The sequence below is a fragment of the Pleurodeles waltl genome, chromosome 5, assembly GCF_031143425.1.
Source record: "Pleurodeles waltl isolate 20211129_DDA chromosome 5, aPleWal1.hap1.20221129, whole genome shotgun sequence".
NCBI lineage: Eukaryota > Metazoa > Chordata > Amphibia > Caudata > Salamandridae > Pleurodeles > Pleurodeles waltl.
Window position 1 is genome coordinate 108,705,847 of NC_090444.1, and position 27,789 is coordinate 108,733,635.

Sequence of the window (27,789 nt, forward strand, 5' to 3'; positions counted from 1 at the left end):
AAATTAAGAGTAATACTTATTGGCATTGCCAATGCTTGTTATGTACCTTTAAGTGGTAGCTGGTTGACTTGCCTTGTTGCACATCTTATAACTCAGTGGCGCCCAGAGGCAAGAAAAGTGTACCTGCCAACATTCTTTTGCCGCATATGAGAACGAAAAAATAGAGGGAACATTGATCATGAGTGATGTAAGATGTGGGGAAATTAGCAGTGCATGGCGAGTGTTCGAGCTATAGTTACTAGACATATATAAAAGTCAGCCTTTGGCCATGCATGTGGTGGGTTGGTCGCAGGGCCTGGATTGTGGCCAGGCCCTACATAAATCACCCATGGGGAGCCATGCCCAGTGGTACATGTTGTGAGATTTGCTTCAGGCCCCCTGTGACCAGGCCCTGTGAGCAACCCGCCCCCCCACCCCCACTTCCAACAGCCAACCCCTCCGGTCAGCTGTCGGACATGGTGGGAGCCAGCAATTCTTTTTTTCGCACAACCCTCCTACCCAAGCCACTAGGGCACGTAGAATCCCAACCCCTGGAGCGGGCCATATTATTTAGTTAAGAGGGCCTGGGCCTCTGGTGGCTTTGGGGATCTTATCCTCCAGGGTCTTCTTTTTTAATAACGGGAGCAGGGTTGTGTGTTCCCCTGCCCCAAGCCGGTATTGGCCCCAGGGACCCTATCTCATCAGGCCAAAATAGCCAATTAAAAAAATATGTATATTTGCCCCAGGGTCAAGATTTCCCTACCATGCTCCTTTAAATATATATTTGTTTATTGTTTACAGGATGGGGGACTAAAACTCTGAGTCCTGTAATGGCCACCTGAAACATTTTTCTCATGTTGCAAGCAGCCAATCATCTTGCTCCCGTGGGAACAAGAAAGTCCAAGAGTAAAAAAGTCCCCTGGGCCAATCAGAGGGCTCTATGTTTTTTAAATTGGGTTCAAGGGATTCTAAGTAGAGTTCCTTGAACTGAACCATCCAGACATACAAATATTTTTGATCCTTAATTTCTCAGAAATTACTGTACTGATTTACACAAAATCACAAAAAGCACACTTTCTGGACCAAGATCTAGCTTCCTGCCAAATTTGGTGTCATTCCATTCAGCAGTTTTGGCAGCAGTGGCTCTTTAAAAAGTTGAAGGAAAAGGAATGGGGTTTTGCGTTGTGGAACCCCTCTTTCTCTCGGCTCCCACTTAACGAATCACTCCAAAACTAATCAAAAACAGCACAAAGTTATCAGCAAATCAAAAAACTGTATTTCTTATGGAAACACAGACCTAACTATAATTACCCAGTGGCGACCGCCTCTGTGTAAAATACATTTATAGAAATATTTATAATATGTTTTCTATTCACAGTCTGATTTATTCGAAAACCAATTTTTTTAGTGGAAAACATAAGGAAATTAATTACTCCAACAGTTGCCACCACAATTTTTTTTTCTCCTGCAGACCGAGTGACTTTTCCACTTCCTTCAGCTTAATGTTTGCAGTCAATTTAAAATAAAATGTTGTGCATATGCTTACTTTTCTTCATAAAACTCACTTAGGGCCTCATTTATACTATGTCACAAACGTATTATGATCTCCATAGGCTATAATGAGATTGTAATAGGGCGGACAGGATATCAGTCATGTTTGTGACGGAGTATTCCCCTCCACCAAGATCTTAATCAGGTCCATAATCGTTAGACACGTATGGTAAATTCGATAAAGATTCTAGGGTACTATGTATCATACCTGTAGATTTGTATACCAAAAGAAGATAAATATATTTGTCTACTAAATATTAAACATATCTAGTGGGGGCGTGGCCGGGCCACGAAACAAGATGGCCACTTAGAGCGAGAGCTCCGCGCCAAGGCGGTCCCGGAGGGGCGACGGGGGCGAGAAGACAGCCGGACAACACACCGGGTTTGGTGCCCCTCCACCCCTACAACAGCGGCGACACAGAACCATGTCCGGGGGCCCCGTAGGAGCGGGACGCAAGGCAGGAAACTCGCGATTCGCCCCAGGCCGATAAGGCCTGGAGAAAGGGGGCGGAGTCGCGTCTTCGGAAGACCGCGGACGGCGTGCCCGTAGCAGCAAGGAGCAAGCTGAACAGGCCGCAGGGACTGCGGGAGTCGTGACGACCCGCATCCATCTCCCTACAACGCCAACAAACACCCGTGGACCTTCCCCCCCCCCCCCACAGGGAGACGGGAAGACACAGCAAAGGGGTGCGGCTCCTTCGACAGCCGGGAGAGAAACCCAAAGAGAGGTAGGATCGAATCTCTTCAAAATAAGAACGGCATCGCCGGAGGCAGAGGCACGACTTCTCCCCTCTTTTCCATCACAGAGGGACAACAAAAACCCTCCCGCTGAGATAATAACCTTTCTCCCTCCCCCTCCAGACAACTAATACTGAGGAGGGCGGAGGGGCACGACGGGAGGCACGTGGAGGCGAGGGGACGAGAGGGGTGAGCGACTGGGGGGGCACCGGGGACGAGGAGAGCCAGAGGGAGCCAAGAGAACAGAGATACAGGAGAAGGGAGTGGACTGACACCAGTGTAAGCCACCGAACATCTATATTTTTATCGGAATCTACGGAGGGAATCTCGGGCCCCACGTGGTCAGACTCTGTAGACAATTGAGGCGATGCCCGGCAACAAACCGAACCATAAACCTGTCAGCAAGCCTGCACGACAACTATTATTCTCAGAAGCGCTACAACACAAACGCCTAACCCCCACGAAGATAAACCCTCAAACATCGCCACCTTTAAACGAATTCACCACGATGCCTGATAAAGATCAATCCACGACTATGGACAGGATACTACAAGAGATCACCACCGTCAGCCGCCGCATAGAGGGGATGGACGCCTCTATAACTTCATTGACACTAGAAACCAAATCCATGCGATCTGACATTGCCGGCTTCCAATCTAGAGTGACAGGGCTAGAACAACGCATGGGATCACTAGAGACGCAGATCAACACGTCTCAGGTGCGAGAACAAGACTTCATCTACCTCAGGAGCAAACTAACGGACATGGAGGACAGGAGCCGGAGAGACAATATCCGCATACTTGGGATCCCGGAAAACGAAGAAGGCTCGGATATGCAGACTTTTCTGACCTCCACTCTTCCAAAAATGATTTCATTGGACTTTGACCCGCCGCTAGAATTCCAACGGGCACACAGGATAGGCCCAAAACGTTCTGACAACTCCTCAAGGCCCCGCCCAATCATCGCATGCTTGCTGCGGCATAATCAAACCCGACAAATACTCCAAGTAGCACGCAACCACGGCCCTTTCCGAATAGACCAGCACGAGATCCGAATAACCGCCGATTACTCCAAGGAAACCAACGAACGTAGAAAGGCTTTCCTAGCCCTACGACCCCGGCTTCGCAAACTAGAGATGAAATACGGTCTCTTTGACCCTGCAAGAATGTGGGTTACAAAAAATGGAGTATCCAAGGACTTTTATAACCCCGACGAATTGAGACTCTTCCTTGACTCTTTCCAATCCCAGCCTATGGACTCTTACAACACAGACAGTGAGCATGACATTGTAGGAGGCAGTGATAGGGCCGAAACCCCCCACTCGGGAATAGAAAAGGTGAAGACGGCTCTACACGACACCGGAGCCAGTCATAGAGGTAGAGACATGGAGAGACTAACTAGATCATATGATGACAGGGGTCAGATTTTACACGCAGTAGTAACCCACACCCAATTATCGGAAAGAGACAAATCCCGCTCCCCTTTAAAGCCTACAACTGGGTCTTCTTGAGAAGGTAACGCGACAAGACGACTTATGGGACTATCGTCAGAGAGTCGAAAATAACAACTATAGACTCCGCGGAAGGATGAGTACCTTTCCAGATCATATGTGTATTACTATTGTAATTGTCTAAGACTGCCAGTATCAATGTTAAAACCAGACACATGAAAAATATATGCTCTTTATGACTAGAGCCGAGGCCCTATAATGGAAACTACCAGTAAATCGTTATTTGCCCTCAGTATACAACAGATGATGATTACTAGAACAGGGATCAGACCCCACCAACTCACTGTAGGTTTAATAAGGGCCCGGTCCCGACCCTATAACCCTATAACAAGGTAACAAGGTAACAGGGGCATTAAACAGATAACAAAAATAAACACTAATTAACTATCATGGAACTTACCTTACATTCCACACACTACAAAGTATCTCATGGTAGTAAACAACAAAGTATGTGAAACTTTCCTAATACACACCACACTCGACCAGCGCCGACATTAGAACCGTTTAGCCCCCATTATCACCCCAAGGGATGGGACTAGACAACGTAAAGATAAATTAATCCCAATTCAGGGACACACAATACGATATAACCTGAAACATATCAAAGCTCCCACTACTTGACTTTACCTTATTCTACAATAAGAAACTGGGGAAAAAAAAAAAAAAAAAAATAAATAGAACACGAGGACATAATACAACATAATACCGCATAACAAAGCGAAATATTATGACATTCTATACTGCCACTCCACACCACATTATAACATCACAATGTAAATTATAAACTATTAGCTATTCTTTTCCCCAGATGTTCGTAGCCACCCCCATCCTAATCATTATTACTATCTTAAACTATCACCAACAACAGAACGACTATGATGGTGGCACATACCAAGTAAGACCTTAGTAGGTCAGTATTATGATGTAATAATACACGGCAAGGAGTTAGTAATAGGATGAGATACGCACTATCCTCGCGTAACCCGGGGCTCAGCTACACTCATTACCTATCCTACGATTAATAGAGAGACGTTTGGCATAATGGCTCCTAACATGATAATGTGATAAGATGCCAGGATATGTTATATTGATTAACCTAATATGTCATTGAACAGTTGTAAGGCGAGATGAGACGAGGCAGTGTTATAGTTGAAAAGAAATGCTCAGGAAGTATTATATTATATTGTATATTGGTATCTTTATGTACCCATGCATACGCGAGAACTATAATACTCTGTTTGAGCTCTCTCCCCCCCCTCCTCTGCCCTGCCCCCCCCCCTCCCCTCGCCAGCCGGTCTCGGTCTTTCTGTCTGCCCAGTCCCTACTTTAATTTACGACCCTATCTTATGAACTCTTAAACACCCTACGATACCATACAACATCAAATACTAGGCACAACATCCTAAACATCATACCCCATCAACACCCGGCACCCCCTCCCTCCTCTCCAGCGCCGCTCAGGTACTATAGTTATTAACCGATCATTACTTCTGCCAATATACACTTTAGTTATATAACTAATACACTAGCCACTAACCATCGATGAACAGACCCACTTCCCGATACATAAACATAAGCACTGCTGTGTGCCCCCCCCGACCCCTCCTTATCACCGACATATCGATAACTGGCTGTCTGCTGTTTCCCTCCTTCGCCCCCCCCGATCGAGACCGCCCGACGGCACGAGAGCTCCGAGAGAAATCGGTCCCGCCGTTTACAGACCTAACGAACGAAGGAGGTTGGACTCCTAACCTCCCTCATCCCTACCCTTCTCCACTTCTTCCCCCAAATTGCACGCTCTCTTGCTATACTCTCAATCTCAACTTCAGCACACGCATCCATCCCTTCCCCCCCTTCTCCCTCTTTTCTTCTCCCTCTCATTTCTCCTTGCCTTCTTTCTCCCTCATATTTCCCCTCCATCTGGCTCTCGTCCTACTTATATTACCTCTCTTCCTTCACCCTCTCCTCTCTCTTCTCTTTCTTCTCCAGAGGATTCCCTTGGCCTCCACCAGCTACTAACCCCCGTATAATATAAAATAAAATAAAATAAAACACCGTATCATATCGAAACACAACTCCCACTCTAACTACTAAGTCAATATCTCCCACAGGGTGCTTACCTACTCACAATTATCCAATATGTCGAAGCCCCACCCTCAAGCGACGCGACCATTACGCATACTCTCTTGGAATGTACACGGCATGACGAGCTATGTTAAGCGGAAAAAGATACTGTCCTATTTTCAATCCAAAAAAACAGATATAGCTCTGATTCAAGAGACACACCTTGACACTCTGGAATCCAGTAAACTTAAACGGGATTGGGTAGGGAGGGTTGCCTTCAGCTGCCGTCCAACGAGTCAGGAATCTGGAAGTAACGGACCCCGCAAATGTGGAGTGGCGATACTAGTGCGTAAATCCCTCCCGGTCACTATCATTAAAACCTGGAATGATACGGAAGGAAGGTATATATTTGCTAAATTAAAACTAGGGGACACTGTTTTATGCGTGGGATCCGTTTACGCACCAACCGGCCCAAAACGCCCATTCCTTCTACAGCTAAATCGCCTCCTGACAGAAATCGGAACTACTCGATACATAATCGGGGGAGATTGGAATCTCGTCCAAGACGCCATAATGGATAGGACAGGCCCTGTCGATGTATGTAACAATCACGACAGAGCGCTTCTGACAGACCTGACCACTGACGTCGGTCTGGTGGACTGCTGGAGAATACAACACCCGAAAGATAAGGAATATACTTTCTTATCCACCGTCCATGGCACCCAATCGCGTCTGGATTATTTCTTAGTATCACACACTGTAATCCCTCATATCCAAGACACCTGTATCCTAGACAGTGGGCTCTCAGATCACTCCCCAATACTAATCCGGATCCAGGTGGGACTCTCCTTCTCTGGTCGTAAACCATGGCGAATGGCTGTACACAGATATCGCTCTCCACAAGGGAAGGAACAATTAAAAGCTCATGTAACCACATACATGGCCGAGAATTCAGGCACTGTATCCTCAAAAAGGATCCTATGGGCGGCAGCAAAAGCAACCCTAAGAGGGAATATGATGCGAGATGCAGCACTGGCCAACAAAGACAGAATAGCCCGCCAAACCACCTTAGAGACCACGATACGGGACCTCACTAAACAATATACCGCCCAACCATCCCCTAGGCTGCGACACGCCTTAGAACAGGCCCGCATGGCACACAATGAACTCTATACATCTCAGGCGGAATACGCACTGCAAAAATTGCGAGGCCGCCATTACGAACAAGGGGAAAAAGCAGGTCGCCTCCTAGCGGCGCAGCTCCGACAAAGAGAGGCAGCCTCTGCCATTGCGGCCATAACATCTTCTTCAGGAGCAGTGCTAACTCGCCCACAAGAAATTGTAAACGAGTTTGCCAAGTACTACCGACATTTGTACACTCCTGAAACAACGACAGATCAAACACAAATGGAGACATTCCTTGCCGCGGCCAATCTGCCCCGTCTGTCTGAGGCAGGCAGGGCCCTCTTGGACGGTAACATAAGCAAAGAAGAGATAACCCAAGTTATAACAAGCCTCCCCTACCATAAATCACCAGGAGAGGACGGATTCCCTGCGGAATTCTATAAATGGTCTGGGGAGGAGGCAATAACCGCAGTACATGAAGCACTGACGGAAGCATGTCAAGAAGGCTCCCTGGGCGCTCTATCCAATAAAGCCACGATTGTCATCTTGCCTAAGCCAGGGAGAGACCCCCTTCTTTGCGGCAGTTACCGTCCTATCTCCCTTTTGAATGGGGATGTCAAACTCCTAGCCAGTGTTCTAGCAGCGCGGCTCCGCAAGGTGATACCATCGTTGATTCACAATACCCAAGTAGGATTTGTACCAGGCCGTACCTCCAGAAATCATATGCGAACTCTTTGCCATACACTGTTAGAATCCATACAATTACCTGACGAAGCCCTAGCCCTGTCCCTAGACGCGGAGAAAGCATTCGACCGAATTGAGTGGCCCTACCTATTCACAACCATGAAGCATTTTGGCCTGGGGGAACAATTTATCTCTAAAGTACGTTTATTATATGACCACCCCACAGCACAGGTTAACTGTGGGGGCATCATGTCAGACCCATTCCCTATCGGAAGGGGCACACGCCAGGGATGCCCCTTGTCGCCACTTCTATTTTTATTGGCCATGGAACCCCTAGCTGCCACTATACGAAATTCTCACCAAATAAAAGGGATCCATATCACCGGGGGCATATCCAAAATATATCTCTACGCAGACGACATTCTGTTAACAATGTCCGATCTAGAAACCTCGCTCCCAGCACTACTTTCCACTATAGAAGACTTTGCATCCCTATCCGGATATCGGGTAAACTGGGATAAAAGTGAGGCACTACCATTATCCCGCATAACGACGAGGGCAACGATACATGGCCTTCAATTCAAATGGACCCCGACCCGCTCTAAATATTTAGGAACGTTTATTAACAGAGGTCTAGAACATATGGTCAGGGACAACATAGACCCCCTTATATTTAAAATGAAACAAGACTTTGCCAAATGGTCCCTACTAGGCCTGTCCATGTGGGGCAGGACACAGGCGGTCAGAATGGTCACCTTACCACGCTTCATATACGTGTTAGGCATGCTTCCCCTACAGATACCTCTTTCCTCACTCCGATTAATAGACGCATCCATAAGGGCCTTCGTCTGGGGCTCCTCACGCCCAAGACTGAAACCTGCAATAATACTGGCACGACGGCTCTACGGAGGATTAGGACTACCCTCGGTAGAACAATACTCTCTGGCCCTACAACTCTCACAGCTAATATATACGCTTCCGGATACAGCCGATCCAACGCAATGGGTGATTACAGAGAAACTCCTATATGGACAGTATACGGAGATGGGAGGAACATAAGCCGACCACGTTCCCTTAACTAACCCCATCCTCAAGGCTACAAACACAGCGTGGTGCAGAGCCCATCGACTACTAGGAGTACACCCCTCCCTGCATACTCAGGCTCCCATAGCAGGGAATAAAAGCATTAAAATAGGAGGGACTATTCTCAGATGGCCCCAATGGTCCGACGCAGGTATCCACAATATATCTCACATAATAGATGGAGATAGCTTCTGCACATTCGCCTCCCTCCAGGAAGAATTCGGTATCCAAAGTAACCAGGAGTGGCGATATCTACAGCTCAAACACTGTATGCGGAGAACATTAGGAACCCCCCCGTGGCTCCTCAAAACCTCACCCATCGTCACCTATCTTCAGAAATGGGGCCGACAAAAAGGCGTCTTGGCTGGCCTCTATGCCGAATTAACTAACCACCTTTACTCTCAGCCTTTACTTGAACGACTACGCTTAAAGTGGCAGGACATACTAGAGATAACCTACACGGACGAAGAATGGCCAGACATACTAGAAGCCCTCGACAGGGGCGTACGTGAAGCACGCCTGAAATTTTGCCTATTTAAAATCCTTCAGGGATGGTACTGGACCCCTGTTAAACTCTTCAGGGCAGGGTTGTTACCTCACGCGAACTGTTGGAGATGCACAGAGCCATATTGCGACCAACTTCATATTTTATGCCACTGCCCCACGGTACAGTCACTATGGGACGCGGTACGCCTCGCCTTATCGGACTTCATACAGATACCAAAACCGACTCCACCAGCATTTATCATTCTACATGACATTCGCCCGTATCCCTCCCTATCGCGGGCACATAAACGATTAATCCACACGGCGCTCGCCACGGCCAAAATATGCATACTCCGGCACTGGAGATCTAGCATTGCCCCCACACCCATGGAATGGATGACGGCCATGTATCAAACGGCTACCCATGAACGAGTGATTTATAACCTACAGGACCAAGCAGAACAGTTTGAGGAGGTCTGGCGCCCATTCTTGAAGAGACCATGAAGCGGCTGGTGGATGACCAACGGATGATCAATGTTCAATGATCATTGATTAGGGAATATTAATTACCAATCACCCTCTGAGAATCCTAGACTCCGGAAACACATTTAATCTCCTATTGCCCCCTCTCTCTCTCCCTATCTACGCTATCCTCTCTTCTCTCTCTCTCTTTTTTCTCTCTCTATCAATCCACAGGCCTCTAATTTTGTCACATGCCCGAGACCCTGAACTACCCAACATAGTAATACAAGTCGCTTCCCAACACAAACAAGGACTGAGAAATCAACTCATATAAGACGTAGACACTCTCTAACCGACCTTACCATACCTATCATACATATTATCTACTCCTTGCTACAGACGGAGAAGTACAGAACGATCTACTCTTAGGCCTGAACAAGCTAGTCTTAGGATACAAAGACCCCCTGCCTACCTCGAGTCTCTTCATTCTACATTCCCCCGCGATTACCCTTCCTCTTTCTCCCTCTTTCTTTCCCTTCTCTCCCCCTCCCCATTTCATATGACTATTTTGTTTCTCCCCTATATCAAGACCAACCCCTCCTACACAACCCTATCCTCGCTCCCCCTCCCCCTACCACCCCCCCCACCTGTTTTCCACTCTTCTTCAAAATAAGGGTACACAACTCAACTATGCAACTGGGAATTTTTACTTACCTGACAGTACATGTATATATGCCTACAATGGAAATAATTGTGGTAAACGAACAAAAATAATGTTTTTAAAGCTAAACAGTTTGTTTATATGCTGTATGTACCGCCTTATATATTCTTAATAAAACTTTTGAAACTTAAAAAAAAAAAAAAAAAAAAAAAAAAAAACATATCTAGTAATGGGTCAAAACTGATTGATTAAGAACCACATAAAATAAAAATATGCATTATGAAAAGGAAACAATTTTAATGGCCTTTCAGTGCTGACCTTGAAACCTGACATGAGAATACGAGGTCTGATGATGGTTTTCAGATTTGATGTTCTCATTCAGAGATGACTTTCATTATCTTCCATTATCTTCCTACTGTTGAAGTCAAATTAGTTCAGTTTTTTTTGCAGGTCACTGAGATAATGGAGTGATGGGATGAAGGGGAATACATAATGCCAGGATCTTGACCGAAACTGATGCAGGGTGCATCTTTGCATAGGCATAGGATATCGCAAGGGGGAGTGAGAAATTACACTGCACATGCATTTGGTCAAAGAGTAAGAGGAGAGGGATGGGCGAGATGGCCAGGTTCTTGGTACCCTAAGTGAGCTTAGACAGCATGATGGTGTAGCACAGATATGAATGGAGAGTAGAGAGAAATAGCAGGAGGTGGTGCGCATGTTTGTGGCTACAGCATGGGCATTTGAGATGCACAAACATAATTGAGCTAGACCCTTACTTAGGACCTGTAGGAATCTTTATTATTATCTGAATGAACACAGGGAGGGACCTCTTATGTTTGCTCAAGGAAATGCTTGAAATGGGTTGCAAGAGAGTTCACTACTTCTTAAAGATGGGAATTATAGTGACATTCATCTTTGCACTTCCTGTTCTGGTAATTATCAGAAAAGGAGCATTTGGCTGTTACTTAGTTTGGGTAGTGAAGTTTAATACCAGATATGTAGTTTCGGTAGTTTAGACTGTAACATTTAGATAGTTTGGGTAATGAAGACTGATAGCTCTTACGTAATTTGTGTAGGGGAAACTGATAGCTCTTAAGTAGTTTGGATAGTGGCAATTGATAGCTGTTAGGCAGGTTGGAGAGTGAAGATTGATAGCTGTTAGGTAGTTTGGCTAGTAGAGATTGTCAGCTGTTACATAGTTTGGGCAGTGGAGATTTATAGCTGTTACATAGTTTGTGTAGTGGAGACCGATAACTGTTACATAGTTTAGGGAGTCGAGAGCTGTTATGTAGTTTGGGTAGGGAAGATTGCCAGCTGTTAAGTAGTTTGGGTAGTGGTGATTGATAGCTTTTACCTAATTCGGGTGGTGGAGATTGGTTGCTGTTACGTATTTTGGGTAGTGGAGATTTATAGCTCTTACGTAGTTTGTGTATGGGAAACTGATAGTTCTTAGGTAGTTTGGGTAGTGGCAATAGACAGTTGTTAGGTAGTTTAGGTAGTGGCAGTGGTTAGCTGTTAGGTTGGCTTGTGGAAAGTGATAGCTGTTAGGTAGTTTAGATAGTGGAGATTGTCAGCTGTTACGTAGTTTGGGCAGTGAAGATTTAAAGCTGTTACATAGTTTGGTTAGAGGAGACCGGTTGCTGTTACATAACTTGGGTAGTGGAGATCGATAGCTGTTACATAGTTTAGCCAGTGGAGTATTATAACTGTTACATAGTTTGAGTAGTGGAGACCCATAGCTGTTACATAGTTTGGGTAGTGAAGATTGACAGCTGTTAAGTAGTCTGGGTAGTCGTTATTCATAGCTTTTACCTTGATTGGGTAGGGGAGATCGATAGCTGCTACATAGTGGCGATTGATAGCTTTTACCTAATTGGGGTAGTGGAGATTGATAGCTGTTCCATAATTTGGGTAGTGGCGATTGATAGGTGTTACGTAGTGGCGATGGATAGCTTTTACCTAGTTGGGGTAGTGGAGATTGATAGCTGTTACATAGTTTGGGTAGTGGAGATTGATAGCTGTTACATAGTGGCGATGGATAGCTTTTACCTAGTTGGGGTAGTGGAGATTGATAGCTGTTAGTTTGGGTAGTGAAGATTGATAGCTGTTACATAGTGGCGATTGATAGCTTTTACCTAGTTTGGGTAGTGAAGATTGATAGCTGTTACGAAGATTGGGTATTGAAGTTAGACAGCTGTTAGATAGTTTGGGTAGTGGAGATTGATAGCTGTTAGTTTGGATAATGAAGCTTGATAGCTGTTACAGAGTTTGGGTAGTGAAGATAGACAGCTGTTACATATTTTGGGCAGGGGAGATTTATAGCTGTTACATAGATTGGGTAGTGAAGACTTGACAGCTGTTAGGTAGCCTGAGTAGTAGTAGTGATTAATAGCTTTTACCTTGATTAGGTAGTGGAGATTGATAGCTGTTACGTAGTGGCAATTGATAGCTTTTACCTAGCTCGGGTAGTGTAGATTGATAGCTGTTACATAGTTTGGGTAGTGGAGATTTATAGCTGTTAGTTTGGGTAGTGAAGATTGATAGCTGTTACATAGTTTGGGTAGTGAAGATTGATAGCGGTAAATTCAGGATGATGTGTTTCCCTGTGATTTGGTATATGCAGCATATGCCTGACCCTACAATACATCTCGCTGCTCTTTGATGCATAGACTTCACCAGAACCACGTGTTTTTTGGTCAGTGGAGGCTGAGGAGGTCAGGGCTGTGTGAGGTGGTAAATGCAAACAAAACTTCTTATGACTTTTTTTTATCTGTTTACAACATTTCTCCTGAGCCGGAGATTATGATTACATTTTGGCAAAGTTCAAATTAACCACCAATGAGGATTCTGGTGGAAGTAAAAGCCAGGCTACAGCAGTGAGATCCTACTAGGGAGAGGCCCTGAAGAACCCATTGAGGCAGCTAGGGTAGGTAGGCTCATAATTCAAGAAGCGGCCAAAAATGCAGCGAGATGTGACCCCCATTGTAGGTGGAGGGGGGTGTAAGGAATGCCTCTGCGGTGTGGGTGATGTTTAACCACACATTTCCTTTTTCCCAGATTGGATTATCAAGGGTTTCCTCTTGCATGTGCTAGTATCGAGGAATTTTGGGTACATTTTGAATCACGCCTCTCAGTGTGGATTAAGCTTCTTATAGCATTTTCACCTTTGATTTGGCACTGAATATCCCTGCTTGCCTTCCAACGGTACGCATGCAGCTGATCTCCATCTTCTTCCATTGTACTACATAGACTTTGCACTTGGTGAGACATGGGGCCTGATTTAGAACTTAGCGGACGAGTTACTCCATCACAATGGTGACGGATATGCCATCCACTGTAATCTAGATCCTATTATATCCAATGGGGTTTAGATTTTGGCGGACAGGATATCCGTCACCGTTATGACGGAGTAACCCATCCAATGAGTTCTAAATCAGGGTGGAGGGGTGGGATGGATTTGTTGTGTCTGAAGGTATAACAAATGACAGGTGGTGACTAGTAGGTAAAGTAGCCGAATTATTGAATTTAAAAACTGATACCCATCGGCATTAGGATTCTTATTGGCTTCTTTCATACCAGAAACAAGTTTTTTTTTATGTCTAACACCAAACCTGACTCTGCCAGGTACAGGGTGACCCAATAAGCAGCATCAAAAGAGATTGTAGAATGGATAACTCTATAGGTGCCTCTATATGTCAAAAAACTGCCTCCATCATGCCGGTGCTATTACTTTGTCATGGTTCCCCAAATAATACCATGTGTGTCCCTTATGCCACAAAGTGCCAAATATATGTAAGTACCAGAATTTTGGTATTAATTCCCTCCTATAGCATTTGTGACCCTTATTTTAAAATGTACCTCTACTATGTCAGAGTCAGCCTTTTGTCGTTTTGGCAACCCTTCTATATGCAACAACTGTCCTCTCTTATGCTAAACATTTTCTCCAATGTGCTTGCATCAGCATTTCTACCAGGTGCCCCGATGCCAAGAATGTCAGCAAGTATGCCAGTGGCAGCGTTTTTTCACAGGTTCTCCATATGCTAAGAATTATCACTGGTGTGCCAGTACCAGTATTTTACCACATTTGCCCCTTATTTCAAGAATTACCCCAGTACATTAGATCCAGCACTTTTCCAATGGTGCCTCTATGCCAAGAATTACCTTCAGTATGCCACCCTTTTGACATAGATCTCTCAGTATGCCAGCGTGAATATTTTACACTGGCGCCTCTGCAAGCCAAGAAGTACCCTCAGTATGCCAGCCTTTTGACACAGTTGTCCCATATGCCACGTTTTACCTGAAGTATACCAGTGCATGTGCACCTGTTAAGAACTGCCTCCAGTATGCCAGCCTGAATATTTAACACTGGCGCCTCTGCTAGCCAAGAAGTACCCTCAGTATGCCAGCCTTTTGACACAGATGTCCTTTATGACATGTTTTTACCTGGAGTATACCAGTACATGTGCACCTGTTAAGAACTGCCTCCAGTATGCCAGCCTGAATATTTTACACTAGTGACTGTAAGCCAATAATTGTCTTCAGTATGCCAAAGCCAAAGGCAGACTCACAAGCAATGCACCACATTCTTACTTAATCTCACATCCTCATTATCCCTCAACCTCACAGGCTTACTGATTTTGTTCATTCAATCTGAGTCACATTTACTCTTATCCTCATTACTAATACTTTCTCACTCTTATTCTAACTAATTTGCACGCACTCTTCATAATAATTCTCACTCACATCCACTCATGGTCACTCATTCTCTCTCACACACGCTAATACCCCCTCACACTCATTCTTACTGATTCATTGTCATTTATCCACTGTCACTTACTTGCAGTTACTCCTACTCTAACTCATTCACACTCACTCATGTTCATTTAATAGTATTCACTTGCACTATTTACTATTAGAGCAATACAAATTGGGCAGAAAACAAGAAGAACTGATCTCAGATGCCCATAAGGGCCAGACACCCCTGTTTTCTTCCCATTGACTTTGCCACCTCTGAATAGAGGGACCATAAAGACGACCCCTAAAGTATGCCCCTGTAGATGGAGGATATGAATGATATGAATGATGATGTCTAAGTATGGCTCGTACCTTGATTCATGCTCTTGAAAATTGTGTTACTGGTGTGCATATTCCCTATGGCAAAGGACATGTGTGGCTGAGTTTGTGCATTGCCTCACTATCATCAAATCGTCTTTGGCCACAAATTCAATGGCCATTGTTTGTGGTGAATTTGAGGATAATGAATGTTCAGTTATCAGGTGTAGGTACAGCCTTTTCTGGTTCTATGCTTCTCTCCTTGATGAAAGACTTTGTGAGCAAACTCTACATTTCCCACTATCAGATACATATTAAGGTCCCTCTAAAGCATTTAAGGTCCCTCTAAAATCCTTCTCCAAAGACAAGATGGATCACTTTTATTTTTTTTGCCAAAGTTTATTTAAAGGATTATTTGCTGGCTGATTTGAGGTAAAGACAGCCACTATAGATTGGGGTATCCATGCCCAGTTAAGGTTCTCATTTTGTCCAAACAGCTCACTCTACTAATTACGCACAATAGGGATCAGCACTGGATGTAACATATTTGGGCAACAAAACAGTCTAGGTTCTAAAAATAAAATTAGTGGGTGGATCCATTGTTGTTTTGTACGGGAAACATACTTTTGTGCCAACACTAAGCCACCATCCAAAGAACCCTCTGTTGTCTTTTTCTTAATCACTTGGTCCATTGGATATAATTATAGGCTTTTGTTGGGAACCAATTATGGTTTTCCATTTCCCTTCAATAATGGCTGATACCCTAACGGAATTTAATTCTTGCTTTTCAAGAGCCGGAGCTAGTCTACAAAATGTCTTCAGCGGGCTCTGTTTGGACCTGAACTCATGGTAACGGACAATACATGCCAGCACCCTTAGAAAATCCAATTTTTATTTGCTACAAATTTTCTTCAAAGTGGTTTCATGCCTTTTGGAAAAACTTAAAAGACATTTCAGAAAATACAATGTATGAAGCAAAGGATGGAGAAGGCAGACTGGCCTTGCTGTGCATCTTAGGGTCTATTAGGGCGCACTCAGAGTCGGTTCTAGATAAATATACCTAGCAGCTGACGCTGAGAAAAGGGAAGATGCAGATATATGTAAAAGCTGGAGTAGAGTTATAAACTACTTTGCATTTCAGATGGTATGGTTTTGCATTCACCTGCGGCCTCTGGATCAGTGGACTACTAAATCACTGCACAGTTGTAGTAAAAAGCTGGCAAGCCCTTGTAACATGCCTCATGCTGATGTCTGTAGGTGTCCTATAACCTTACCTGTGTAGACAATATGCCATGCTGGATGCCTGTGTTATGTGTCCCTGTTCCTATGACCCCAGCAGCAGCCACTTCAGAAACAGCTCCCAAACTGCAAAAAAAGAGAAAAAAAAAGGATTAAAAAACAGTTTATTGTTTATTGTTTAAAGGCGGTTATCAATCTACGATGCTGTTTGGCATAATTCATTTGTTATTTAATTATGTGCCAAAGTTGTTACAAGTGCATACCACCCCATGTCTGTCAAACCTGTTCAGGAATGGGAAGCACTAAGAGACCTATTGTATTTTGTAAGTTTAAGCCGATTTTGCATCAAACAATGATGCAAATGCGGTGCTAAAAAAGTATAAATATGGGCCCTAGAGTAAATTACTCCCTGAAGTCCTGGTGAAAGTGATGATGTTAAGGAGACAACAGAAGTGACCAATGCCAAGAAACTGGGACCATGTCAATGGGAGTGAACTATAAATTATTATTCCTGGGACTACAGTACCACTATTATGTGAGATTATCATGGATGAATTATGGTCATGCCTTCTACAGTGACTCATTCCTTTTAAATTTCAACAGGGGACTCACTGCTTTTTAGACCAATGGAATCACTGCACGGCGGTGTAATGGTGAAACTTCATACAACATGAATGGCAGTTAACATCAACCAATGACTGGCCAATGACAGAGTATGAACTAGTGAATGACGGTTACAACCAATGGCTGAGGGTGGGATTGACTTTTTTGCCCTTTCACCATAGAGCTAGCTCTAGCCAGTTCTGAGCAAGAGACGTTGGCATGTCACATACATAAAATTCTTTGTTGAACATATTGCACTGATGTCTACAGCATTATTATTGTCTTCGAGGATTCAATTTCTCATTTCAGCATCATTATGGCAGGTCACTGTTTAGGGATAGTTTTACCAATCTTTGAGTGAGAGCTCCAATGACAACAAACAAATACTTGATCTTGTTTAGAGTTGTGCATGGAAAGTTGTGTATTTCAAAGACTCACAGGTTTATGTGTTTTTTTTTAACTAAACAAACTTCAAAAAGAGCATCTACTTCAGTGGAAAAAGGGGAATTGCCCTTTAAATGATTTCTCTTACATCTCAAGCGGTCCAGCGAGGGGTCGGGATAGGCGAACAGCGAGCGCCTCCTTTGATGTAAGTGTGACTATAAGGGGACACTCCCCCTCCTGGAATCTATGGCCAGTTGCCTCAATCATTAGGGCCTCCGCGAGGTAGTTCCTTGCAAAAGGTAGGCCCATTCTATCAACGCATTACAATTTGTTGTTCTCCCCTCCCGTTTTTGAGGGGAGGCTTATCCATCTGCCCTTTGCATGATGGTTAGGGATCCTAGGCCCTGAAGAATGCCCCGAGACCTTCCACGGCTCCCAGCAGAGGGCAGAAACATGTCGGCCAACTTTTAGTGAGGTGACCCAGTGAGTGTCCTGCCCCGTGGTGTCCTGCCCCGTTTTTAGTTGCACCAGCAGTTACCACTATTAAAGTGTAGACTACACACAGGTGACTGCCTAGGTGCTTTTATATCCCCGTAGTTTAGCTGGATCCCATTATCTCCAGATAAAATATATTTACGCACTCCCTCCTGTTCTTTTAACTGCGAGGTTGAGTCCGCCCAGGTGGTATTATCCTACCTGGGTGGGGCTAGGTGGTCAAATGATGAAGCATGACACTATATAGTGTGTGAGACCACCTAGTCTGTAAAAGGAATTCCCTCCCCCTCCCCCCACCTGTCACAGCACCCACACCACGCATTCTCTGAACCCAACGAGGTCCAAGAGCCCACGGACAGTCTCCTGTGTACTGAGCTCTACATCATTGGTGAACCCCATACTTTCTTGTGGTAACGATTTCTCTTACATGTACACCTTCATATGTGATATTAGGGATAGACCATTTGTCACAATGAAATACAATGTATTCAGTGTACATCCATGAATGAACTGGTTGCAGGCCTGCACATGATTTCAAATCGCAACAAAAAGTATTTAATTGAAAAGGTTCAACAGGAACTCAACAGAGTAATTCATATACTGGCAGGGTGCGGATAACATAACATCAGAACGTCTTCAGAATTTTTTATATCTTTTCAGCAATGGATGATTGCTTTTCCATCTAGGTCCCAAGCCACTTTCGTGTGCTCATTATTTTTGGATCATGGGTTAGTCCTCTTTTCAGCAGAAGTAAAGCTCATTCATTATAAATACTCATAGATGTTTCTTAGATTACACCAATGGTTCCCTAAACAGTCTCTGGAGAGTGTGCTGTTCGAATAATATTCAGTTCCAAAACAATAGGCAGAGCAAGTCACATCAGACATGTTTATTTGATTACCCCAAGGACTCCATGGTTGAAGAATCTCAAAAGACGATGATGACAGAACAGTATTTATTAACATATCTCTATACAGACTAGGTCACATCAGATAACATCTCCTAGTGGTATACAATCTTTACATTCTCTTTGTGTTCATGTGTGGAATCCATTGGCTCTTTTTGTGCAAAATACGTTGTGTGTCCTGCCTATCGCGGTGGTCTTATATGGTTAATTCTCAAGAAGTGAAAGTCTCTGTCATCCAGATGGACATTGTAGTTAAGCGTGGGCTAAATTTTCAAATATTATGTGAAAAGCTTGAAAATTGCAGGGAACTAGGCATTCAAATGTGACAAGTCAATCTGGCGTTTTGTGTTATTTTTTAGCAAGAAATACTTACATTTGGGACACGAGGACACATTTCATTAAAAAAAAAGCACAAAATCGATGAGCTGCAAAGAACAGTCACTCGTGTTTGGATGGTCTGCATTTGTTCCAAAGATGAAGAAACAGAAAGATATCCAGAGAGCAATGTTTGCCTTGCACACTGATAATAGTTGGACTTCTTATCCATTAATCCGAGTAACATTTGTAGTAAGACGCTTCAAAACTCTTTACCACTAAGTTACTTTACCACACAGGCTGAATACACAAGAGGATATGCCTTGCAGATTGCCACAACAAAGGCTCTGACCCCACTTTCAAAAGACCATCAGAAGGAAACAAGATCCATTGCTGGTACATAGCAACACCATCAATCACTGGCGGCACTAGAAAAGTACTCAAAGGTTAGATGCAGATCAAATCCCTCCCACCGCACAAGGAACATACAAGAAGGGTGTTTGCATAGGAAAAGGTAGGCTATGCTGTATAGCACTGAGAGTGCATAAACTGCTGTAGACAAGTAAGGGTGGAGAGAACTAACCACTAACAATCACACTATCAGTGACTACTACAGTATGTCCTTCGTGACTCCCATAGTAATCCAGTACCTAGAACATGGGTTTTGAAAATCTGGTATGTACAGCTCTTGTGTTACATCAATAAAACATAGGGGCCGATTTAAGAAAAGTGGCACAGGGTAGGGGGCAATAGCATCAACATTTTTGACGCTACTGATGTACTGTTCAGGGTTAGCACCAAAATGTTGGCGCTAACCCTGAACAGTACATAGGGGCCCATTGTAACCCCCTTATAATGCCTGCTCTAAGCAGATGTTAAAAATGCTGAGAAAAATGGCGCAAAGAAATCCTTTATATTTCTTTGTGCCCTTTTTTCAGACCCCCCTAATGGGGGAACGCCCCCTTGCATACATTATATCTGGCGTAGGTATAATGTGGTGTAAGGGGTTACAAAGTGGCGCAATGAATGCATTGCGCCACTTTGTAAATCTGCTGCAACAATTTTGGCCACTTTAGCGTAAAAAAATAAAATAAGCTAATGTGGTACAATCAGGCGCTAGGCCCTCTTAAATCTGGGCCACAGTTTTGATTTTTCTCTGATCTGATAACAGAGAATTGAAAATCCAGCTCCCAAAGATGCTGCTCTGAAGGACGCTCATCTATTGCCTCTACTGGTTTTCCAGGACCCTGAGGGGTTGTCCATTGATTGACCGCTGTCTTGGCTGCTTTTCCAACCACCATAGTGTCTCTGAAGATCCAAAGGTAGAAGCAGAATGTGGCTGGCGCTCTTGCACCACCTACTGCAAATGCTACTGTCACCAGAACTTGGCAGGGAAACGCAGTCCACGCTGACAGCTGTCACCACAGTGCAGGCTCCACAAACACACTTGTGGGCAAAGAGAGTGGGGGCATACACAGAGGGTAGTGAAAAGCAAGGGAATCAGTGGCGAGTACATTTTGACTGTTTAGGAGGGCCAACGTTTGAAGCAGGGTCGCAGGGGTGGTGACAGGACGCCAGGTATGTTAAATATTAAAGCATAATTATGAGGACTGGTCTGAAGGATGTGTGGCCATGTAGTTCATGGATCTCCATAATTCTCAGCCCCTGCACAACTGATCAATTGAATTAGCTGAACAGGAAAAGGTAATTAGGAGGAGCCACACCTAAAAAACATGTAGATAGGTGGTTGTCATTATTGTTTAATTTTCCACCTCGAGTTTCCATATGACAACATAGGCAATTTGAACTTCACTGTGATTGTCTTATATAATGATCGATAGAGGACCATATAGGCATTTACGTGTTTTAGGAAATCTGAGCACAGGAAACTGTGTGTGATAATCTCCATTGTTTCCTGACCACCCACATAGGATTGATGAATGGATGGTCAGGAAACAGACACCTAGAACTATACACCTGCTGAAAAAATACTGGAAATTAAACCTATGGACAGTGATGAAGACTCACAATTGTGAAAGAATTCTCCAAATGAGAAAATACTTGGCTTTTGAATGATAAAGTGGGGGGTAGTAGTATAGCTTATTAAGGGAGCAGGGATCTCTTTTTCCATGCAACCTGTGACACATTTTTCTATAGAAAGCAACTTTGTATTTATGGTTAAGTTTACACTTCCAAACAAAATAGAATTTTTTGATTTTCTTACAACTTTAAAGCTGTATTGAGGAATCTACTGGAAATTTGGCATGCACTTAACGTGTTTAGGGGCCAGATGTATCAAACATTTTTGTGATCGCAAATGGCCCAACAGACAGAGGCTGCTACTGTGTGCTTCGTGGCCTGGTGGGAGTGCCAATTCTGGGGATTGCTTTCGCTGCTCCTTGTTCCACGGACAGGTGTGAGGTGTTCTGCTTCTTCGCCTGACTGCTGTCTTGATGTCCATCCTCGAATGGGATACTGGAGGTGGCGATAGCCTCCCTGGGTTGCTGGACTGGGCCCCCTCTACATCGAGACCATAGCATGGTGCGAGAAAAAGATAACTGCTGCTGCCAAGCAGAAAATTGTGTACCAAGCACAATGCTCCCGTGGGAGAGGCAGGGGTGGCAGGGGGAGGCCTAGCGGTGGACGATAACGCTTAGACATCTCTCATAGTACAATCCATCCAGTATCTCGAGGTCACCTTAGAGAGCAAGATATGGGAATTTAAGGTTGACCTGGCATTAATCTGATAAGATTTCTGCAATACCACCCATAGGGTCACAGAAGGAGAGAGCACTTATCTGAGACTGAAGATACTGTCAAGTCACATGAAGAAGGCTTAATGCACCTGCAACGACTGGTGAGCTAGTTGAGGCCAGGGCTGAGGACGTGGAGGATAGGTCCAGACAGATCAATTTGTGAGTCATGGGCATCCCTGAGGGAATAGAGGGCTCTTCCCACCAAATTCATATGTGATTGGCTGGGGAGTTGGGTCCCCAAACAAGAAGTATTGACCTATTTTATAGTTGAGCATGGACACAGGATCCTGACTGCTAAACCACCGGTGGGTTCCTCCCGGGCTATTCACTGTAAGAGAGATCAATTATGCTGACTGCTGCTCTACCCTTAGGGTGGCACACAAGGTTGGTCAGTTGACTTATAAATCCCCCGTGATGATCCTCCAGGAATGCACGCTAAAAGTTCAGCAGCAAGGAGGCTCCTTTCATGAGTCCAAACAAAAAACAAGGGCCATGGAACTCACATATATGCTCCAGATTCTGGCCCACATAAAAGTTATTTTTCTGGGCAAATCCTACTTTTTTGACTCTCCATAGGCGGTCTGGAACTGGATCAAAGAGCGCTCCACTTGACAATCCATTAAACCCTCATTGCAATGGGCCAAGGGAGGGAACGGGGTGGAGGTCCCAAGGGAATGGCACACAGCTCTTCAGAATCGATCAAAACACAGGGCCCGTAGGGCTCAATGGCTAGAGCCAGTGCACTGTGATGCAAGGAAAGACATGGCTCCTTCGCCGATCAGCACCGGCCCCCAAGAAGATATTGCAGGATTAGGGTGGGAGCTGACAAAAACTCAGAGAAATGAAGAATGAAGCAAGCAGTGGATGATTAAATTCAAAACTTTATCTGCAAGGGGTGTTAGTTGGACAATCAGTCTAGGTACTACAGTCCCTATTGATTTGGGGTTGAGTTTGGTTGGGGAAAGGGGTTCAGATGAAGGAGTGATACACACAGTATGGGGAGGGAGTTGCGGGCTAAGGTTGGTGAGAGAATGTTGTTTTTGTTTCCTTCTGAGGTGTTGGCATTAAACAAAGGTGCACTACAAACACACAAGAGCACAGAACACAACATTCAGACACCTGTTACATACAGCTGACAGCTCCCTGGCGGGGTCTACAGACTTAAGGCTGCAGCCCCGTCCACTTTAAAAGTTCTGTCAGGGAACGTGAATGGTTTGCTGGACAAGGTCAAAAGAGAGGCAGTCTTAAAGGCAGCCTCAAGAACGGATGCAGACAGCGTTTTGCTCCACAAAACCCACCTCCTGGGCAATAGGTGTCCCTTCCTATCCCGCAGGGGTCATTCCACAGTCTACCACACCAACTTTCAGAGGCACTGCCATTTTAATTCTGAGACACACATCCCTAGTGGCTTCCAAGGTATGGCAGGAAAGCTTGGGCTGTTATGTGGCAGTCTCAGGCACTTCAAATGGCCTCCTGTTATCCCTGGTCTGTGTGTATGCCCAATCTCCCCTTATGGTGGGATTCTTGTCTATGTTGGGGGACCTGGTGAGAGAGCTGCCAGAGACCTCCTGGCTTCTTGGAGGTGATTTCAATGGTGTGAGTGACATGAGTTTAGACTGTCTTTGATTGGTGTTGGGGGGGGTCGCATACCAACAGTCCTTGCAACTTTTATGCACAACCTAATCCTAGTTGATCAATGGCGAGCATATCACCCAGACAACAGGGGATATACCGTCTATTTAGGGGCAGACCGATCCTTCTCCTGATTGGACTACTTCTTTATGCATATAAAGGAGTGCCATAGGTTTTTGGATGTCAGACCTAGCTAGGGGCCTGTCTGACTACTCCCTGGTGGTGAGGGATCTGGCCTGTAGCCCAAGAAGCGTGAGAACATGCTGTTGATTGGATCGCTGGTACCTTTAACATGACAAATTTAGAGAAATGTGTCAACATCAGAGTCAAGAGTTCCTTGCTGACAATTGGGGCTCTGTGTCCTCCCCGGGTGTGATGTGAGAGGCCCAGAAGGCCACAATTAGAGGCCACATTCTTAGCTATGCTAAGTGCCACAGTGAGAAAAATAGGAAGAAGATCTCGGGGAGCCTATATTAGAACTAGAGAGTTGCCTGGTACTCTCAGGGCAGGAGTCCTTCCTAAGAGACTCATTGCATGCACAAATCCTAGTCCAGCAGGAGCTCACACAGGAAGCGAGGGAGGCTTGGATGGCCACTTGCAATGGAATCTACCAGTGGGAAGATAAGGCCAGTAAGACTCTACATTGGCCCTGCGTCTCTAGGAACAGGAGCCCCAGTGGCTTACCTGTTGTTAAACAATGATTTTTGAGTGACAAGGAGCAGGCCCATCACCCGAACCTTTGCAGCACACTACCAGGAGTTATATAGAGCTGACCCGCTTAGCCCACAAGAGGATCTGCACCAATTTGTGCTTGGACTGCAGATGCCTCATCTCTCTCTTGAAGAACGGGATTCTCTGGACGCTGAAGTCAATGAGCTGTATGCAGCTCTGGCTCATTACAGTTGAGCAAGGTGCCAGATCATAATGGGGTCCCTGTGGAATTTTGGCATTTGGTGTGGCCCCTAGTGGTCCCATTTTTACTGAAAATGTTTCAGGAAGCCCTTAAAAAAGGTGAAATGCCTCCTTATTCTAGAACTGCAGATATTGTGGTGATATAGCTACTCCAGATATCCTCTTGTACTATTGGGTAGCACATCTACTCAAAATTAATGAATGGTGGTTCAGGGGGTTTGCAGATCTGGCTTATGCCCTTGAAGGATGGGTTATGGATCGTCAGAGACTTCTGAACCTGCTTTACGAGGGGTGGGTCCCATGCTGGGGATTCTCCCACCTGCCACACGTGGTGCTGGGGGCTTGGACTGCAGCCTGGAAGGCCATCAGATGATCGGACTGGTTGACGCTGAAGACCCTACTGTGGCCCTTCACAGCTTTTCCACATGGGACACCACTGACATCTTGATATTGGTGATGTTTTACACAGTGGGACAGTCCTTCCAGGATCTGCAGGCAGAGTGCGACTTACATGGAACGCAATTTTCTCATTGTCTGCAACTCCGACATGTCCTTATGCCGATTACACAGGCAACTCCTGATATCCCAAAATTATCCCCATTGAAGTCTAAGCTTCTCCTGATGAATATTAAGGAGCACAAACTGTCAGAGACATACAAGATGCTACTGAGGAACCTACCAGATCCAATGGTGGTGGTGCAAGGGCTTGGGAGGGGGAACTCTGTGAGCTTGATGATAACGATTGCAGAGAAGCGTTGGAAGCCCTTAGAGGTGATAATAGCATCCCAGTTAAGACACATACAATTGAAGTTGCTCCACTATGTATAATACATTACAACACGGCTCCCTGGTATGGGCCTGCTCCGTGATGGGAGGTGCTTGAGGTGTGGGGCCTCCCAGGGAAGCCTCTCACATATTCTGGCATTGTCCTAATTGTTATCACTTTTGGGACAGGAATCTGGGGCTATTTGAGGGGGTTCTAGGCTGGAATGTCCTAAGGGACCCCAGGTTTGTGCTACTCCATGTAACAGAGGATTTGGGTGGCACGGGATCTCATAGGGTGCTTCTTTGAGTGGGCCTTATGTTGCCAAAAGAGACAATGCGAGGGCCTGGAAGGACATGGCAGACTCCTCTATAGAGAAACGGGCCAAAGGCTTGAACTTCTGCATGGCTCTGGACCACCCACTCTATATGGCAAGAGGATGTCCCAAGAAATATTTTAGGACATGGAAAGACTGAGAGCAATTTAGAGATATACACCTAGAACTTTACAGGCCATGGACCCATAATGGCAAACCACGTCAATGCAGAGGGGATGAATCTGGTGAGCTGATGGGGTCAAGCTGACCATGATGTGGCACCCATTTTATTGCTGTTTCTCATAATTGAATATTGTTGCCATAATGATGCTTTGTATTACTGCTTACAATGCTTAGTATTGTGCAAATGATATGTGGAGTGCCAATTTTCACCATGGCTGTAAAATTAATAAAATATTTTGTTTTAAAAAACGAAGTTCAATTGGCTAACAATTCTGAATCCTGCATTTAGTTCTCAAAATGGTCAAGAAAAATTGCATGTCATTTATTGAAAATGTTGTTCCCCGCTGCCAAGACCATGGAAACATCGTAGATTTATAGAAAATGCAGTTCTTACATTAAAAGTGAGAAGAAAAAAAAACTACCCACAAAAGCGTGAGTTCAAGGGCCCTCTAAGGGGAGCCTGAGATTGGGGCTGAATACAGGGCCCAGACAACAACATTGCCAGGAGGCCCGCACCACGTCACTTGTGCCCGGAGGTGCATTTAAGCCAGCGTGACTCCCGCTGAGCGGGTTGCACGTGGGACCGCCCTGGGTTGTTGCCCAGGTGAATCGACTAGAGGAGACTGGGCTGGGCCCAATCTCTTTATATATTTATTATTTTTTGTAAGCTGTACCCCCCATATAAATTTTTGGACCCCTGAGATTTGTGTAATTCATCATGGGGAAGAGCAAATTGCAGGAAAACAAGGGTTCACCCACAAAGTCTCACCAATGAACTACGATTGATTCCTTTTTTACCTGGGCCATGGGGGTGATTGCCAAAGAAATTGACTTGGCTGAGAGAATGCTGTCATTGGACCCTGGGAAGGGCCCAAGTGGTGTTCTGCAATTGACTCTTTCTCCTTCATTGGAATTTCAACCTCATCCTTAATGGCTCCCTGATAAATCAAACCAGGCGCTCATATTATTTCCTCAAGGGCAGCAGTAGCTGGGGGTGCCCCTTTAGCTGACACACCTGTACAGGACTCTCAAACAACTAGAGACTGTGCACCGGCAATTAAAAAGAAGCGACAGATGAAATGAACAGTGACTAATGACAACTTAGGAAGTGGGGTGGAGGGCTCAGGTGCAAATCCCCGGCCTTAGGATCACTCAAGGCCTCCCCCAGGAAATGACACTCCTCACTCTCCTTGCCACCTAAGAAGGAATTCCTGGCAACAGTAGCTGCGGGGGCTGATCTGTCCATGGTAAGGACAGTTAACTCCAAAGTGTGTAGCCTTTCTATCAAAGAGGTCATACACTGTTCGACTACGCGATTTAATTTATCCAAGATACAATCCCAATCCTGAGCATAATTTGCACCCGAGCCCCCCACCCACTTCCCAAGGTGTCATTAGTCACTGTTTGTTTCATCTGTTGCTTTCTTTTAATTGCCGGTGCACAGTCTCTAGTTGTTTGAGAGTCCTGTACAGGTGTGTCAGCTAAAGGGGCACCCCCAGCTACTGCTGCCCTTGAGGAAATATTATGAGCGCCTGGGTTTGATTTATCAGGGAGCCATTAAGGATGTGGTTGAAATTCCAATGAAGGAGAAAGAGTCAATTGCAGAACACTACTTCGGCCCTTCCCAGCGTCCAATGACAGCATTCTCTCAGCCAAGTCAATTTCTTTGGCAATCACCCGCATGGCCCAGGTAAAAAAGGAATCAATCGTAGTTCCTTGGTGAGACTTTGTGGGTGAACCCGGGGGCTGATTTCTTTACTTGACTCCACGGTCAAGATTGTGGAGCGTATCGTGGTTCTCCACATTGAACAGTGGATTCAAATGAACAATGTTCTTTGTCCGGCCCAGTATGGTTTTAGAGAGGGTAAGGGGACAAAGGAAAAGTG

At 45.0% G+C, this 27,789-nt stretch overlaps 1 protein-coding gene across 1 annotated transcript in view; it reads right to left on the bottom strand.

Moving 5' to 3' along the window:
* LOC138295433 (L-gulonolactone oxidase-like) overlaps window positions 1-27,789 on the bottom strand; it is a 605,777-nt gene that overhangs the window by 331,487 nt on the left and 246,501 nt on the right. Inside the window, exon 5 of the mRNA XM_069233730.1 lies at window positions 16,673-16,763. Coding sequence (XP_069089831.1) covers window positions 16,673-16,763 — 91 coding nt within the window. The remainder of the gene's footprint in view (window positions 1-16,672; window positions 16,764-27,789) is intronic.